Below are 18,676 nucleotides of genomic sequence, written 5' to 3' on the forward strand. Positions count from 1 at the left end.
CCAGGGAGCAACACAGAGACCGAGAGTACCAGCTTCCAACATAACCTTGGTGGACTCACTGGACAGAGACAGGCTACTAAAGTCAACAGGTCCAGTATTTGGTTGTGGGTGGGCTGCCAGACTAACTCAGGTACCGACCGGCGTGAGGTCAGGTATCTGGTTAGTCTTCCCTGGGGGGGGGAGATGTGTGGCGAAACCGACCTCGCCACTGGGTTTTGGAGAGGACTGGCTGCTGGCCTCTTGCCCCAGGATTATGGGCCATATACTAACTTTTAAACCCCTGAACCGATTCAAGTGAATTTTGGATAGGTTTGTCCCCAAGTTATACTGTTTAAATTAATGTAAGTTATATGTATGGCCAATGTAAACTCACAAAGTTGTAACAATTTATAATAAGTGTAACTTGTCAGCTTGGGAGGAATATGCGGGTGTGTTTCTATTGTGCCATTGTGTGTTTAAAATGGTGATGTCTGTTCTGTTGTCCTCACATGTGTATTGGCGATCTCCCTTTGTCCTCAGAGATAATTGGATTGCTCTTCAGGTTGTCTGGACAGAGAGGAGGAAACCATGATGCATTGTGGGGATATGTTGTCCTATGTCAGTCTTCATTCTGGTCCTCTAGGGGCGTGAACGATTGGTTGCTGTTGTATCATTGTATGTGTTGTAAATTACTGATTGGTTGTATTTCAAACCCCTGTGGGCAGTACTATGTTTGTGGTTTATGAATAAAAGAGGCTGTACGTGAAGTACAGTCAGACCACTGTTTGACCCTCAACACGGAGCCTTGTCTCGTTATTGGGGGGATTCACTGTATGCTGTTAGAAGACCGATTGCCAGGATTGTATGCTTTTCCTGTTCGTCTGCTAGCAGCTATTCGTGAGGTTCCAGTTTGGAGTGCTACTTTGTATCCAGTTCGGGAGGTTGGTGTCCTACAGTAGCTGTGCCTGTCTCTCAGAAAGGGGCTTATCGCCTAAACGGATTTTAACCCCTTGTCTGCTGAAACGGTCCGTTACACACAGCCTCTAGGTGCAATGGTAATGCTCCCGTTGCTCCTAGAGACTCATTTGCATTTATTAAAACTTTATTTTTCTCAGCAATGTGGGCACATATGGACATGGCACCTGTGTCCTTTAATATGCAAGTGCTTGCAGGAGGAACATCTTGTTGCCTCGACAGCTAGTCCAGACAGTCTTTCCTAAAAGCCTGCTTCTGTCTTGTAGAGGCTCATCAGGGCAGGGCATGTACTTCTCTTCTACATATGATTACAATGGTGGAAAACAATACACAATTGATAGGAGATTGGTAAAAGAAGTTAGTGTGTGCAGTGCCAAAAGTCTCTTACTGATCTCCAGAATGAATCTGTGGTCTGTGACTGATGATCTCGTAAGGGAAAGAGGTTTCCCCTCTGTTCACCATCAGTTCCGGCAAAGGACTTTTCAACGGACTCCAGTAACACTTCTCACTTAATGAATGGAGCAGAACTTCTGCCAGCTGCCTGCTCGCTGCCTGGTAAACAATAAAAAAATAAAATAACAAAATTAGGAAAGCAAAATGTAATACATATGTAATCCTCTGAGCCCGGAATAATCTGCGGCGCTCGTTTATTGTGCGTAGGCAAATGATCATGTCCAGAGATTTGTGTGGAGCCTCAACCCCTGTCTAAACCCCTAATAATAGGCGGAATATGAGATTATCAAATCCTGTTCAATGTCAACACATGGAAATGGTTACCGGCCAGGATAGGATGGATGGGAAAGGCACACACAGCCGCCTAGGGTTCGTGTAACGCTCCTGCAGTCTAAATGAATCTCCATCTAAAAATATTCACAGTGCAGGAAGAGCAGAAGGGGCTGACAGCTGCATTATTATAGGGATCCATCTTATAGGTGCACACTAAAATAAAAGTGTCATCAATACTATAAAATTCAATGGAGTCGATTCACTTAATAAAAATTATCCCCACCCATATATACAAAAGGGAAGCAGCTATAGGGCTACAATATCCTGTATATTTTGATATAAGGACGCAGTATGCAGGGGCGTAGCTAGAACTGACTGGGCCCCACAGCAAGTTTTCTACAGATTCCCCCCCCACACCTTGATATTGATGACCTATCCTGAGGACAGGTCATCAATCGTAAAACGCTTTTTATTTTTTTAAACAAATATCTGTCACAGTATCAGTGTGCTTAATATCTGGATAAGAGTAGTAGTGCTATATATATATATATATACACACACTACTACCCCTATCCAGATATCTCCTATATACACAATAAGCAGATGGTGACATTGATACACACACACACACACACACACACAGATAAACACATGTACACACAAACACATATATACATACACACACACAAATAAACACATACACACACATATATATATATATATATATATACAGTACAGACCAAAAGTTTGGACACACCTTCTCATTCAAAGAGTTTTCTTTATTTTCATGACTATGAAAATTGTAGATTCACACTGAAGGCATCAAAACTATGAATTAACACATGTGGAATTATATACATAACAAACAAGTGTGAAACAACTGAAAATATGTCATATTCTAGGTTCTTCAAAGTAGCCACCTTTTGCTTGGATTACTGCTTTGCACACTCTTGGCATTCTCTTGATGAGCTTCAAGAGGTAGTCCCCTGAAATGGTTTTCACTTCACAGGTGTGCCCTGTCAGGTTTAATAAGTGGTATTTCTTGCCTTATAAATGGGGTTGGGACCATCAGTTGCATTGAGGAGAAGTCAGGTGGATACACAGCTGATAGTCCTACTGAATAGTATGTTAGAATTTGTATTATGGCAAGAAAAAAGCAGCTAAGTAAAGAAAAACGAGTGGCCATCATTACTTTAAGAAATGAAGGTCAGTCAGTCAGCCGAAAAATTGGGAAAACTTTGAAAGTAAGGGCTATTTGACCATGAAGGAGAGAGATGGGGTGCTGCGCCAGATGACCTGGCCTCCACAGTCACCGGACCTGAACCCAATCGAGATGGTTTGGAGTGAGCTGGACCGCAGAGTGAAGGCAAAAGGGCCAACAAGTGCTAAGCATCTCTGGGAACTCCTTCAAGACTGTTGGAAGACCATTTCAGGTTACATACCTCTTGAAGCTCATCAAGAGAATGCCAAGAGTGTGCAAAGCAGTAATCAATAAACACATGCATACGCATATACACACAGATAAACACACACACACACACAAACACATTTATACATAAAGACACACAGATAAACACAGACACACACATATACACACACATACTGTATACACAGATATACAGACAAACACATATACAACTACACATACATACCCATATATATATATATATATATATATATACACACACTCACCTAAAGAATTATTAGGAACACCTGTTCTATTTCTCATTATTGCAATTATCTAGTCAGCCAATCAAATGGCAGTTGCTTCAATGCATTTAGGGGGGTGGTCCTGGTCAAGACAATCTCCTGAACTCCAAACTGAATGTCAGAATGGGAAAGAAAGGTGATTTAAGCAATTTTGAGCGTGGCATGGTTGTTGGTGCCAGACGGGCCGGTCTGAGTATTTCACAATCTGCTCAGTTACTGGGATTTTCACGCACAACCATTTCTAGGGTTTACAAAGAATGGTGTGAAAAGGGAAAAACATCCAGTATGCGGCAGTCCTGTGGGCAAAAATGCCTTGTGGATGCTAGAGGTCAGAGGAGAATGGGCCGACTGATTCAAGCTGATAGAAGAGCACGGTTGACTGAAATAACCACTCGTTACAACCGAGGTATGCAGAAAAGCATTTGTGAAGCCACAACACGCACAACCTTGAGGCGGATGGGCTACAACAGCAGAAGACCCCACCGGGTACCAATGATCTCCACTACAAATAGGAAAAAGAGGCTACAATTTGCACAAGCTAACCAAAATTGGACTGTTGAAGACTGGAAAAATGTTGCCTGGTCTGATGAGTCTCGATTTCTGTTGAGACATTCAAATGGTAGAGTCCGAATTTGGCGTAAACAGAATGAGAACATGTATCCATCATGCCTTGTTACCACTGTGCAGGCTGGTGGTGGTGGTGTAATGGTGTGGGGGATGTTTTCTGGGCACACTTTAGGCCCCTTAGTGCCAATTGGGCATCGTTTAAATGCCACGGGCTACCTGAGCATTGTTTCTGACCATGTCCATCCCTTCATGACCACCATGTACCCATCCTCTGATGGCTACTTCCAGAAGGATAATGCACCATGTCACAAAGCTTGAATCATTTCAAATTGGTTTCTTGAACATGACAATGAGTTCACTGTACTAAAATGGCCCCCACAGTCACCAGATCTCAACCCAATAGAGCATCTTTGGGATGTGGTGGAACAGGAGCTTCGTGCCCTGTATGTGCATCCCTCAAATCTCCATCAACTGCAAGATGCTATCCTATCAATATGGGCCAACATTTCTAAAGAATGCTATCAGCACCTTGTTGAATCAATGCCACGTAGAATTAAGGCAGTTCTGAAGGCAAAAGGGGGTCCAACACCGTAGTATGGTGTTCCTAATAATTCTTTAGGTGAGTGTATATACACACTAGGGCTGCACGATATGGGAATTTTGTGCGATTGCGATTAGGGCCCTAAAAATTGCGATAACGATGTGCGATGCGATATTTTAAGGGAATTGTGCTAGAGGTCTATTTGCTTGGATTTTCCCATATGAGCCGCTGACGCGGCTGGGTATGACATAGTTATGGGGGATCTGTGGATGGCGCTGTTATGTGGGGGATCTGTGGATGGCGCTGTTATGTGGGGGATCTGTGGATGGCGCTGTTATGTGGGGGATCTGTGGATGACGCTGTTATGTGGGGGATCTGTGGATGACGCTGTTATGTGGGGGATCTGTGGATGACGCTGTTATGTGGGGGATCTGTGGAGGACGCTGTTATGGGGGATCTGTGGATGACGCTGTTATGTGGGGGATCTGTGGATGACGCTGTTATGTGGGGGATCTGTGGATGACGCTGTTATGTGGGGGATCTGTGGATGACGCTGTTATGTGGGGGATCTGTGGATGACGCTGTTATGTGGGGGATCTGTGGATGACGCTGTTATGTGGGGGATCTGTGGATGACGCTGTTATGTGGGGGATCTGTGGATGACGCTGTTATGTGGGGAATCTGTGGATGACGCTGTTATGTGGGGGATCTGTGGATGACGCTGTTATGTGGGGGATCTGCGGAGGACGCTGTTATGTGGGGGATCTGTGGATGACGCTGTTATGTGGGGGATCTGTGGATGACGCTGTTATGTGGGGGATCTGTGGATGACGCTGTTATGTGGGGGATCTGTGGATGGCGCTGTTATGTGGGGGATCTGTGGATGGCGCTGTTATGTGGGGGATCTGTGGATGGCGCTGTTATGTGGGGGATCTGTGGATGGCGCTGTTATGTGGGGGATCTGTGGATGGCGCTGTTATGTGGGGGATCTGTGGATGGCGCTGTTATGTGGGGGATCTGTGGATGACGCTGTTATGTGGGGGATCTGTGGATGACGCTGTTATGTGGGGGATCTGTGGAGGGCACTGTTATGGGGGATCTGTGGAGGACGCTGTTATAGGGGATGTGTGCTATAACACATGGGGCCACGATGGGGGCCAGCATAAGACACACATATAGCATCTTATGCTGGTCCCCCTCATGGCCCTATGTGTCCCTTCATGTGTCCTAAACTGCGCACACTGCGCCACCAATGAATGTAATTAAAGAGGACCTTTCATAGGTCCAAAGAATATGAACTTGGTAGCAGGCTGCATAGAGCGGCGCCCAGGGATCTAAGTGCACTTACTATTATTCCTGGGCGCCGCTCCGTTCGTCCGCTGTGGCCCCCGGTATTTTCAACATTCAAAGCAAGGAGGAGGAGACGCCAGTGAGTCTCCGTCTCCATGACAGCAGCGCTGTCCAATCACAGCTCAGAGCTCAGAGCCAGGGAGTTTTTTTTCTCCCTGGCTCTGAGCTCTGCGCTCTGATTGGACAGCGCTGCTGTTATGGAGAAGGACAGACACTGGCGTCTCCTCCTCCTTCCTCTGAATGCTGAAAATACCGGGGGCCACAGCGGACGAACGGAGCGGCGCCCAGGAATAATAGTAAGTGCACTTAGATCCCTGGGCGCCGCTCTATCATAAAATGGCCAGCCTCTGTACTTTCACTATGAATGCACTGCAGTGCAGAGAGCGGCAGAGAGCAAGCCGGCCGGCGCGTGACTGACGTCACTGTCACGCTCCTCCCACTTAATTCAGGAAGCAGGAGCGTGACTAAGTGACGTCAGTCCCGCGCCGGCCGGCTGCCTCGCTCGCTCCCGCTCGTCGCTGCAGTGCATTCATTGTGAAAGTAAGTACAGAGGCTGGACCTGTTATCAATAGGACAGAGGACTTTTTTTTATCAATAGGGGCCCCTTCATATATAATAATCGCGGCATTTTCGGCTCGGCCGAATCGCCAAACCGCATTTTCCGTTTATCGCGATTCGATTACTTTTGCGATATATCGTGCAGCCCTAATACACACACACATATATATATATACAGTACAGACCAAAAGTTTGGACACACCTTCTCATTCAAAGAGTTTTCTTTATTTTCATGACTATGAAGGCATCAAAACTATGAATTAACACATGTGGAATTATATACATAACAAACAAGTGTGAAACAACTGAAAATATGTCATATTCTAGGTTCTTCAAAGTAGCCACCTTTTGCTTTGATTACTGCTTTGCACACTCTTGGCATTCTCTTGATGAGCTTCAAGAGGTAGTCCCCTGAAATGGTCTTCCAACAGTCTTGAAGGAGTTCCCAGAGATGCTTAGCACTTGTTGGCCCTTTTGCCTTCACTCTGCGGTCCAGCTCACCCCAAACCATCTCGATTGGGTTCAGGTCCGGTGACTGTGGAGGCCAGGTCATCTGGCGCAGCACTCCCATCACTCTCCTTCATGGTCAAATAGCCCTTACTTTCAAAGTTTTCCCAATTTTTCGGCTGACTGACTGACCTTCATTTCTTAAAGTAATGATGGCCACTCGTTTTTCTTTACTTAGCTGCTTTTTTCTTGCTATAATACAAATTCTAACAGTCTATTCAGTAGGACTATCAGCTGTGTATCCACCTGACTTCTCCTCAACGCAACTGATGGTCCCAACCCCATTTATAAGGCAAGAAATCCCACTTATTAAACCTGACAGGGCACACCTGTGAAGTGAAAACCATTTCAGGGGTCTACCTCTTGAAGCTCATCAAGAGAATGCCAAGAGTGTGCAAAGCAGTAATCCAAGCAAAAGGTGGCTACTTTGAAGAACCTAGAATATTACATATTTTCAGTTGTATCACACTTGTTTGTTATGTATATAATTCCACATGTGTTAATTCATAGTTTTGATGCCTTCATAGTCATGAAAATAAAGAAAACTCTTTGAATGAGAAGGTGTGTCCAAACTTTTGGTCTGTACTAGGGGTGCACCGAAATTCCGGCAGCCGAAAATATCGGCCGAAAATGTACCTAATCCATTTCGGCCGATATTGTTACATATCGGCCGAAAATATGGGGTGTGGGATTTGTCACCCACCAAGTAGCTCACCATCTGCGGGCGGGCGGTTTACTTTAAGTCACTGCATCTTTATTTTACCTTACAATCGTGACGCTCCAGTAACAACTCTGCAGGCAGAGCGGAGGGCGGCGTAACGTCACTTACTCACGTGACGCGCCTGCTCCGCCTCCTTCATTCCTAAAGTGGGCGGAGCAGGTGCGTCACGTGAGTAAGTGACGTTACGCCGCCCTCCGCTCTGCCTGCACAGTTGTTACTGGAGCGTCACGATTGTAAGGTAAAATAAAGATGCAGTGAGTGATGCTGTGAGCAGCAGGGCCGGGGCTGTTATGGGTAGGGGGATCGGTCTATGGCACTGCTATGGGGAGGGGGGATCTGTGCACTGTTATGGGGAAAGGGATCTGTGCACTGTTATGCCCATAACAGTGCACATATCCCCCCCTCCATAACAGCGCCACCCACAGATCCCCCTCTCCATAACAGAGCCACCCACAGATCCCCCTCTCCATAACAGAGCCACCCACAGATCCCCCTCTCCATAACAGAGCCACCCACAGATCCCCCTCTCCATAACAGAGCCACCCACAGATCCCCCTCTCCATAACAGAGCCACCCACAGATCCCCCTCTCCATAACAGCGCCACCCACAGATCCCCCTCTCCATAACAGAGCCACCCACAGATCCCCCTCTCCATAACAGCGCCACCCACAGATCCCCCTCTCCATAACAGAGCCACCCACAGATCCCCCCCTCCATAACAGAGCCACCCACAGATCCCCCTCTCCATAACAGAGCCACCCACAGATCCCCCTCTCCATAACAGAGCCACCCACAGATCCCCCTCTCCATAACAGAGCCACCCACAGATCCCCCTCTCCATAACAGCGCCACCCACAGATCCCCCTCTCCATAACAGAGCCACCCACAGATCCCCCTCTCCATAACAGCGCCACCCACAGATCCCCCTCTCCATAACAGAGCCACCCACAGATCCCCCCCTCCATAACAGAGCCACCCACAGATCCCCCTCTCCATAACAGAGCCACCCACAGATCCCCCTCTCCATAACAGAGCCACCCACAGATCCCCCTCTCCATATATAATATGATTTATTAAATTCATGAAAAAGAATTATTAATAAAATCATTAAAAAAAAAGTATTTTAAAAGTATTTGGGCAAAAAGGCAGTTTCGGTTTTCGGTCAAGGGCATCCAGAATTTTCGGTTTCGGACCAGAATTTTCATTTCGGTGCACCCCTAGTCTGTACTGTATGTGTGTATATATATATATATATATATATATATATATATATATATATATATATATACACACACACATACAGATAAACACATATATAAACACACATACATACCTATATATATATATATATATATATATATATATATATACACACACACACACACACACATACAAACACATATACAAACATACTTATATATATATATATATACATATATATACACACACGCTTATTTACTTACAGGCTAAAGGACCTTTGGAATGCTGTAATGGAAGGCTAAAGGACCTTAAATCATGTGACATGATGACATCATCAAAGGTCCTTTTGCCTACCATTACTGCATTACAAAGGTCCTTCATACTGGTATTGTGGGGATTCACTCTGGTAGGCAGGTTAGCGGACGCAGTATAGAGGCAAAGGACCAGGTTGTAAATCACTCTTCAGTGTTTATTCACACATATCATAACACAACAGTCACTTTTCAGGCTTGGTGCTTGTTCACACACAGAAAAACTAAATAAAGTTCACCTGGTATCCTGGGTGTCAGTTCACACCCGGCTGAATGCTCAGCCTCAGAAAGTCCACTTGCAGGCTTTAAGGTGGCCTGCTCGCCTGACACGTGGTCTTCAGACCTCAGCACAGATATCTCCAGAGCTCCACTGTCAGAGGGAGGTAACCCACACCACCTGACAGTGCTGGCTGTTTTTTATAAGCCTGCCAAGACCCGGCCTGGAACGTGGGGAGTAGTCACCCACCCAGCACTTTGACTACTCCCAGTAAGAGCCGTCCCGGATCAGCTATTTACAGCCATACTAAATAGCCAAGTGTCAATCAACATTAGCTGCCACTGACACATGAAAATACCGGCTCTTACTTCACCGAGGCCAGGAACCTCGGTGACACATACACATACCTACCATCAATGACGACCCCTTATACCTTCCTACAGTATGTACACCTTGATATAGTCACACTGGGGGCCCGGCCTGGCCTGAATCGTACTAGAAAAGACACTGCTTCCAGGCCCCTTCTCCACTCGGGCCCCAAAGCAGCTGCTTCCCCTGTAGTTACTCCACTGGGCAGTATGAATGCTTCCAACTGGGGCTGGACCGATCCGCTATATACCGATTCTGGTCATTTACACACAGTGGGGCAGATTTACTAATCCTGTAGATGGTATAATCTTAGACCGGCTGCCTAGACCTACACCAGATTTATCAAAGGGGCTCGGGCTGGATGATACCTGTGCTGGAGGGAGAGACACTTTTCTCTGACTCTATATCAATAATTGGGTGGCTTCTTTTGGGACAGAATTTAACGCCAGAATTGTGGTGCAATTTTGGTGCAAAACAATCACAGCGCATGCCCACTTTTCCAGTGAAGCCACACCCCTTCTCACTTTCAAACTAGCTGAAAAAATGTTTTAAACACCAGTTGTGCCAAATTACGCCACTTTTTAAAGAGATCCTAGACGCAAACACATTAGTAAATCTGGGCCACTGATTTCTGGTATGATCTGGTTTCTTGGTCAGATCAGCGCACAAAGACTTAGCGTAAAGCAACTATACACTTGGCCTTACATTCTGTTAAAGGCTATGGACACCTTTGGGGGCTTTTTTTTCTATGGTTGCACTCAATTTGGGCTGATAATATATATATATATTTTTTAATAGGTCTTTATTAGAAATGTTCGCCCGTTTCTGAGATACAAGGGTTAAAAAAAAAACTTCTCAATCTCCGACAGCACACATGAGGCCTTGCGCTCATAAACACTTAAGACATATTTTTATCATTTTTATAAGAATTGAGCTATAATGAGTGTTTATGAGGTCCGGAATAAGAGCTACACATGAGCCGTCAGATGACGGGATTCAAAGAAAACAGACTGTGACAGCCTGCAAACAGACAGATTTTTAACCCTTCCATCTCAGAAACAGATGATCATTTTTAATAAAGACTAATTGAAAAAAGATTTTTAGCCCAAAATGAGTCAAATGCAATCATAAATAAATTGCCCCGAAGGTGTCCATAGCCTTTAATGGAGAGAAGCTAAAGGTCGCCACTATCTCAAGATGGAGACACTGCAGATCTGCTGTCATGGCATTGCCACAGCATGTTAATTTATGTTTCAAATTTCCACTGCACGTCACCCTCTGCAATGCATGGGATGAAATCCACGGCAAACCCAAAGTGGAAATTCTGCCCTGTGTGTCAGTACGCATTCTGTTCCCATATGTCCGTTCCGCAAAAAAACAGAACATGTCCTATTATTGTCCACATTACGGACAAGGATAGGACTGTTCTATTAGGGGCCAGCTGTTCCATTCCGCAAAATAAGGAATGTACGCGGACCGCAAAATACATACGGTCGTGTACATGAGCCCTTAGACTACTACATTCCTCTACCGCCTTCCCATGCCGTTTTGATGAAGATAGGTGTCTTATCAAAACAGAGAAACCATGCAGCCAAAATGTGGAGAATGACATATCCAGCTCTGCTGCATCTGTTCACTGCTCAACTATAGCTGCAAATAAACAGTGCTCATCACATATTGTGAGCTCTACGCAGACATATTTATTTCAGACCTCAGTAGAGATTGTGAAAAGATATCTAAGGGTGGCCATATACATTAGCCAAAGGATAGCCAAACCCACTGAACTCCGCAGTCGCACCTAATGTGCATCTGAATCAGATGTCTGGCCAGCGTTTGTCGGGGAAGAAAAAATAATAATCGGGCATGCTTCATCCTTTGCTCTCAGGGGAGATGAACTACAGGTAGAGGAGTCTGACAGCAGCTTGTTCTGCCTGCCCCATTCATACCAAGGTCAGTTTGGCTGAGTGCACATGAAGATTTGTGGCCACCTTTAAAACCAGGCCCAATGTTTTGTAGGGTTAGCTCACCTGAATGTAATGATATCTTTCACTCACGTAGCGATCTGCTGTTTCATTCTGGAGAAAAAGCTTTTAATCCATATGCAAATGAGCAGTAAAGTGCACCGAAGGCGGGCACGAGTCACTCCGTGCACTCTTACTCCTCCTGCTTCCTCTGTCAGCCCATCCCTCTCCTTCTTAATGGACAGAGCCAGGTGAGATGACAGTGCAGGACCTGGGCAAGGAGAGGGAAGGACTGACAGAGGAAGCAGGAGGAGCAAGGGTGCACGGAGTGACTTGGGCCCGCCCTTGGTGCACTTTACTGCTCATTTGCATATGGATTAAAAGTACTTTCCCACAAAAATAAGGTTAAAGATCTCTCTCACCTGAGCTAGACCTACAAGACATTGTGCCTGGTGGATCAGCGATGTTCCTGCTGACAGACTCCCTTTAAAGATGAATTTAGATGTCAGCGTTGGTGAAGGATTACTGGGGTGGAGGAGAAGCTCGATGTTGTTCCTGTACATTATAGTCAGAAATGCTGTGGTCTAAAGCTTCATTTGTCCACAATGTCCACCAGGAGACCACTTTCCTCACTACGAGTTATACAATACAATTATACAAAATAGCCCCTTTTATTACCATTTAAATAAGAATAGCGAAGTGTGCTAACAGCTACAAGGAAATGTAGAGCGCCAGATAATGTGCGCTTTCTGGGGGGATATGAAGAGCCATTGTGATTGTTTCCTTAGAAGTTTAATTAAAGTGTCTGGAGGGGAACGTGTTTCAAGAGTTTAAGTGTAATAAAAAACTGTTGCAAGCTGTTGGAATATAGACTTGCTGCCATCATATCCCTTATAATCTATATCTTACACCTCTTAAACAGCCTCTGTCACTGTCAGCATGATCAACCCTGTTAAGCTAGGCATACTGCCCAGTAGGGTTGATCATGCTGATTAAAATGATGCTAAACAGCTGCAGAGATATGGGCATGCTGGTGTCTAGCCTTGTCAATCAAGGGGAGGGGAGAGTGCGCAGAGCACAGGGGTGTTACAAAAGAAAAGCAGTAATCCAAGGATTCAGCCCCACCCCCTGGTGCTCCAATGTGCTCATTTGCATATGAATAAAAATGCAGATATCTCTGCAGCTGTTTAACATACAGACAAAAGAAAGGTATTGTTTTTAACTCCACCATGCTTGGTTTAATAGGGTTGATCATGCTGACAGAAGCTCTTTAAGCTGCCATACATATTTGTTTGGTGTTGGAGGACTCCACCAAAGTCATTGGGATTGCCTGACAATAGGGATGGGCGATTTCGAAAAAGAAAAAATAATCTTATATTATTTTCAATTTAATGACGAGTTTTATGGAAACAATGGATTTATTTATTTTTATTTTTTGTTTATATAAATAAACTTTATAAACCTTTAAAAGTTTTCCAAGACTTTATAACTGATCGGGGTGGGTCCAACACCCAGGACCCCCACTGATCAGCTGTTTGAGAAGGCACCGGCGGTCCTGTGAGTGCCAATGCCTCCACCGTGCTCACCAAGCACATTGTACATTGTATCATGGTATCAAGCTCGGCCCTATTCACTTCTATGTGGCTGAGCTACTCCTAGGCCACGAGACCAATGAATGTGACGTCACTGGCCTAGGAAAAGCTGTGAGAAGTCCACTTCGCCCCCCGATCAGGCGACCCCTACCGATCTGGTAATGATGACCTATCGTGAGGATAGGTCATCAGTTATAAACTCTCAGAAAACCCCTTTATTTGTTTTATTGTCACTATGGAACATGGTAATGGAGTGTATAGCCTTGTATACCACTGCATTATAGCCTATCACTGGAACAGTGATTGACAGTCTATTAGGCTGTGTCTGTGGTACTAATAGGCATACAGTCACGGCTGGCCTAGGGGCCTTTGTTAGGCTCCCAGCCGCCTGAAATTGTGTTAGAGAGTGGCCCATGGTTATAAGGAGCTGCCTTGGTCCCTACTGACTGCAGCATCTAGGGCAGGGATCAGCAACCTTCGGCACTCCAGCTGTGGTGAAACTACGACTCCCAGCATGCACACTTGCCTAGCTGTTTTCAGAACTCCCATAGAAGTGAATGGAGCATGCTGGGAGTTGTAGTTTCACCACAGCTGGAGTGCCGAAGGTTGCTGACCGCTGATCTAGGGAGTTAAGCAGCCTGCATCGGAGTTAAGTCTCATTCCGGCCATTCAAGCAGAAGCCACAGTAATCTGGGTCACTGCATCAGAACAGCCTGTGCAAGGTCTTTTCAGTCTCTGCTGCCTGCACCAGGATTAAAGTAAAGAGTACAGTCTGGGCTGATACAGCGCCAAACCAGTGTTCTGCTTGAAAAGGGTTCTGTCCTTTGAACAATCTCTACTTGTCAGAAGGGTCCATCAGCGATCAGCAGTAATCAGTGCTGAAGCATAGCAATAAGTGTTCAATTTCCCTGCAGCGCCACCACAAGGGGAAATGAAGCATTACACAATGCAGATTGAAATAAATGGGTTACATAGTTAAATATAGTTACATGGTTACATATAGTTACATAGTTAATACGGTTCAAAAACGACATAAGTCCATCAAGTTCAACCAAGGGATAGGTGCGGTACGCGAATCCTGGAGGACGCGGTTGTCCTCCAGAGTTAGGCTAGTATTACACCAGATCTGGCAGTTACTTGTCAGGAAGGAAGCGTTCCTTCCCAGCCATTGCCTGCTCGTCAGCAGAGGAGACAGCTGCTATTACATGCAGGGATCTCCTCCACAGTAAAGGTAGGAGCGATCTCTAATGCCATCACTCGTCCCCATACAGAATCATTATATGCCGGCAGCAGAGCGTGTTTAGACGGAAGGATCTGCAGCCGGCAAGTGATGATTTTTAAACCTGCTTGAAGACTGCGATTGCCCGATGAACAAGCATCAGGTAATCAGCGACACTATTACACAGACAGTTCATCGCTAGCGTTCCTACTAACGATCTGCCTGACAATCGCCTGGTGTAACGCAACCTTTAAGCCTCATTCACACGTCAGTGTGCTGTACATGTTCTCCGCGGACAGCACACGTCCCCATTCATTTTAATGTGTGTATTCAGATATTAGTGTTTTTGCACGGTCCGTGGGTCAGTGATTTTAGCACGGATGCATGCTCTATTTTGTCCGTGTTCATGGATCCATCGCGTTCATTATAGTCTATGGGTCTGGGAAAACCACGGATGAAACACTGATGCCATCTGTGTTGCATCCGTGTTTCATGGCTCATTAGGAAGAGATGCTTTGAAAATTATTTTTCAGCTGTTCAGTGTCAGTGAAACATGGGTGCAACACGGACAGCAAAAAACGGACCCACGGACCCAACACGGATCTTTCATGGACAGCTTTACAGATGCATCACTGACCACCTGCTCACGGATTTGAGCACGAACACGGATGTGTGAATGAGGCTTTAGAGATGGGCTTTGTTTGTGTGTGAGACATCTATGAAACAATATTTCCCACGGCTCTCCGACTGGTATACTGGTCGTGCTGAAACCCCTCGTGCCATTATTCATTTACCCCTCCCTCCGCAGACTGACCGCCTACTCCATGGTCGCTCATGTTGTATCAGCCAAACCTAGTGTACGTATGAATGAAAAGACTGTTCGTCCTGTCAATTGTGATAATAAATCTTCCAGAGGCAGCACAGTGTCAGTATGCAAGAGAAAAAAAATCCTGAAAAAAATCAGCTACATTGCAGCTTGTATAAGGTTAGAAATAGGCAGACAAGTAAGCTGACCGTCCCACAAGCTGAGCCAAGCAGCTGCAGCATACAAACTCTCATAAAAATGTAAAATGCATTATTGCAGGTCAAATGTTTAAAGGCTATTGAAACCTTCAGGGATTTTTTTTATGATTGCATTTTACTCATTATGGGATAAAAATCATTTATTTCAGTTGGTCTTTATTAATAATGTTCAGCCGTTTCAAGGGTTAAAAAAGCAGTCTGTTTTCGTTTAATCCAGTCATCTGACGGCTCATGTGTAGCTCTTATCTCCTGACCTTAGCGACTGGACACTGATTTTTACCCCATCATGAGTGAAATGCAGCCATAAAAAAAATGTAAGTGAGCATAACGAGAACTGGCTACATGTACACGGCCGTATGTGTTTTGTGGTCTGTATGCCATCCTTTTTTTTTTCTTCTGCAGATCCTTTGTAACAATGCCTAAAACGGACAAGAATAGGACATGTACTATTTTTTTTGTTGGGCTACGGAACGGACATACTGATGCGACAGCACACGGTGTCCTGTCTGCATTTTTTGCGCACCCAGTGAAATGAATAGGTCCGCATCCTATCCGCAAAAAAAAACCAAAAAAGAAACGGAACGGACACGGAAACAAACAACGTTCGTGTGCATGTAGCCTAAACCTTTAATAGCAGTCGGCCAATTGCTCAGGACATCTCAATACACATGAGACATTTGACTGCTCGTGTCAAAATCAGCAGGTGCAGCAGATTTTCCTCTAATGTGTATGGCAACCATTAGAAACATAGAAACATAGAATGTGTCGGCAGATAAGAACCATTTGGCCCATCTAGTCTGCCCAATATACTGAGTACTATGAATAGCCCCTGGCCCTATCTTATATGAAGGATGGCCTTATGCCTATCCCATGCATGCTTAAACCCCTTCACTGTATTTGCAGCTACCACATAAAAGGTTAGTATATAAAATGAGAATGCTCGGACTGGGAGAAAATGTCTGTATGTGGGTAAGTAACTGGCTCAATGATAGAAAACAGAGGGTGGTTATTAACGGTACACACTCAGATTGGGTCACTGTCACTAGTGGGGTACCTCAGGGGTCAGTATTGGGCCCTATTCTCTTCAATATATTTATTAATGATCTTGTAGAAGGCTTTCATAGTAAAATATCAATTTTCGCAGATGACACTAAACTGTGTAAAGTAATTAACACTGAAGAGGACAGTATACTACTACAGAGGGATCTGGATAGATTGGAGGCTTGGGCAGAGAAGTGGCAGATGAGGTTTAACACTGACAAATGTAAGGTTATGCACATGGGAAGGAATAATGCAAGTCACCCGTACATACTAAATGGTAAAACACTTGGTAACACTGACATGGAAAAGGATCTAGGAATTTTAATAAACAGCAAACTAAGCTGCAAAAACCAGTGTCAGGCAGCTGCTGCCAAGGCTAATAAGATAATGGGTTGCATCAAAAAGGGCATAGATGCCCGTGATGAGAACATAGTTTTACCACTTTACAAATCACTAGTCAGACCACACATGGAGGACTGTGTACAGTTCTGGGCTCCAGTGAACAAGGCAGACATAGCAGAGCTAGAGAGGGTCCAGAGGAGGGCAACTAAAGTAATAACTGAAATGGGGCAACTACAGTACCCTGAAAGATTGTCAAAATTAGGGTTATTCACGTTAGAAAAAAGACGACTGAGGGGAGATCTAATTACTATGTATAAATATATCAGGGGTCAGTACAGAGATCTATCCCATCATCTATTTATCCCCAGGACTGTGACGAGGGGACATCCTCTGCGTCTGGAGGAAAGAAGATTTGTACACAAACATAGGAGAGGATTCTTTACGGTAAGAGCAGTGAGACTATGGAACTCTCTGCCTGAGGAGGTGGTGATGGTGAGTACAATAAAGGAATTCAAGAGGGGCCTGGATGTATTTCTGGAGTGTAATAATATTACAGGCTATAGCTACTAGAGAGGGGTCGCTGATCCAGGGAGTTATCTGATTGCCTGATTGGAGTCGGGAAGGAATTTTTTATTCCCCTAAAGTGAGGAAAATTGGCTTCTACCTCACAGGGTTTTTTTTGCCTTCCTCTGGATCAACTTGCAGGATAACAGGCCGAACTGGATGGACAAATGTCTTTTTTCGGCCTTATGTACTATGTTACTATGTTACTTCTGCAGGAAGGCTATTCCATGCATCCACTACTCTCTCAGTAAAGTAATACTTCCTGATATTACTTTTAAACCTTTGCCCCTCTAAGAGGGTCTGTAGCCTAAAACGCCTGCATCCCTGTGTAGTCACAATGACGTAATTGTGCTGCCTGCACCCTTTATACTGTATCTCCTCTCATAGGCCTATGAGAGTGAATGGCGGAGGAAGGTGCCATTGGCTCATGTGCACTGCCTCAGTATTCAACTGTATCAACTTTTTTTATTATTGCATTGTACTCATTGTGAGCAAAAATAATTTTTTCAATTAGTCTTTATTAAAAAAAATATGGAGTTCTTTTTTCTGTACAGGGCTGAGATGCTCTAGTAGCAGCCTGTGGATTTTTTTTCCTTTTTCCGTCAGTTGAGGGGCTCCTTATCTATGCTCTCTGACATTATAAACACTCATTATAGCTCAGTTAGAAACATAGAATGTGTCGGCAGATAAGAACCATTTGGCCCATCTAGTCTGCCCAATATACTGAATACTATGGATAGCCCCCGGCCCTATCTTATATGAAGGATGGCCTTATGCCTATCCCATGCATGCTTAAACTCCTTCACTGTATTTGCAGCTACCACTTCTGCAGGAAGGCTATTCCATGCATCCACTACTCTCTCAGTAAAGTAATACTTCCTGATATTACTTTTAAACCTTTGCCCCTCTAATTTACAACTATGTCCTCTTGTAGCAGTTTTTCTTCTTTTAAAGGGAACCTGTCACCTCCAAAACGCACATAAAACCGACATCATTACCTTACAGTAGCCCGCAGTGTGTTCACAATGATGTTTTTCATTCTTCCATCGGTTGCTGCATACTGTAAAAAAACGCAGTTTTAATCACCCTTCTCGCTATCTTCAGAGTGAGCATGGAGTCAAGGAGGCAACGGCCTCCTTGCTTCAAGTAAAAATAAGCCCGCTCCTTACCCGCCCCCCTCACTTTGATTGGCATCCTGCCTA

General features: G+C 44.8%; 1 protein-coding gene across 2 annotated transcripts in view; it reads right to left on the reverse strand.

Moving 5' to 3' along the window:
* The window catches only part of TTC7A (tetratricopeptide repeat domain 7A), a 405,257-nt gene that overhangs the window by 285,063 nt on the left and 101,518 nt on the right, over positions 1-18,676 (reverse strand). For both annotated transcript variants that reach the window (XM_040430310.1, XM_040430311.1), the window contains exon 7: positions 1,343-1,506. In XM_040430310.1, coding sequence (XP_040286244.1) covers positions 1,343-1,506 — 164 coding nt within the window. The remainder of the gene's footprint in view (positions 1-1,342; positions 1,507-18,676) is intronic.

This window comes from Bufo bufo, chromosome 4 (assembly GCF_905171765.1).
Source record: "Bufo bufo chromosome 4, aBufBuf1.1, whole genome shotgun sequence".
NCBI classification, from domain to species: Eukaryota; Metazoa; Chordata; class Amphibia; order Anura; family Bufonidae; genus Bufo; species Bufo bufo.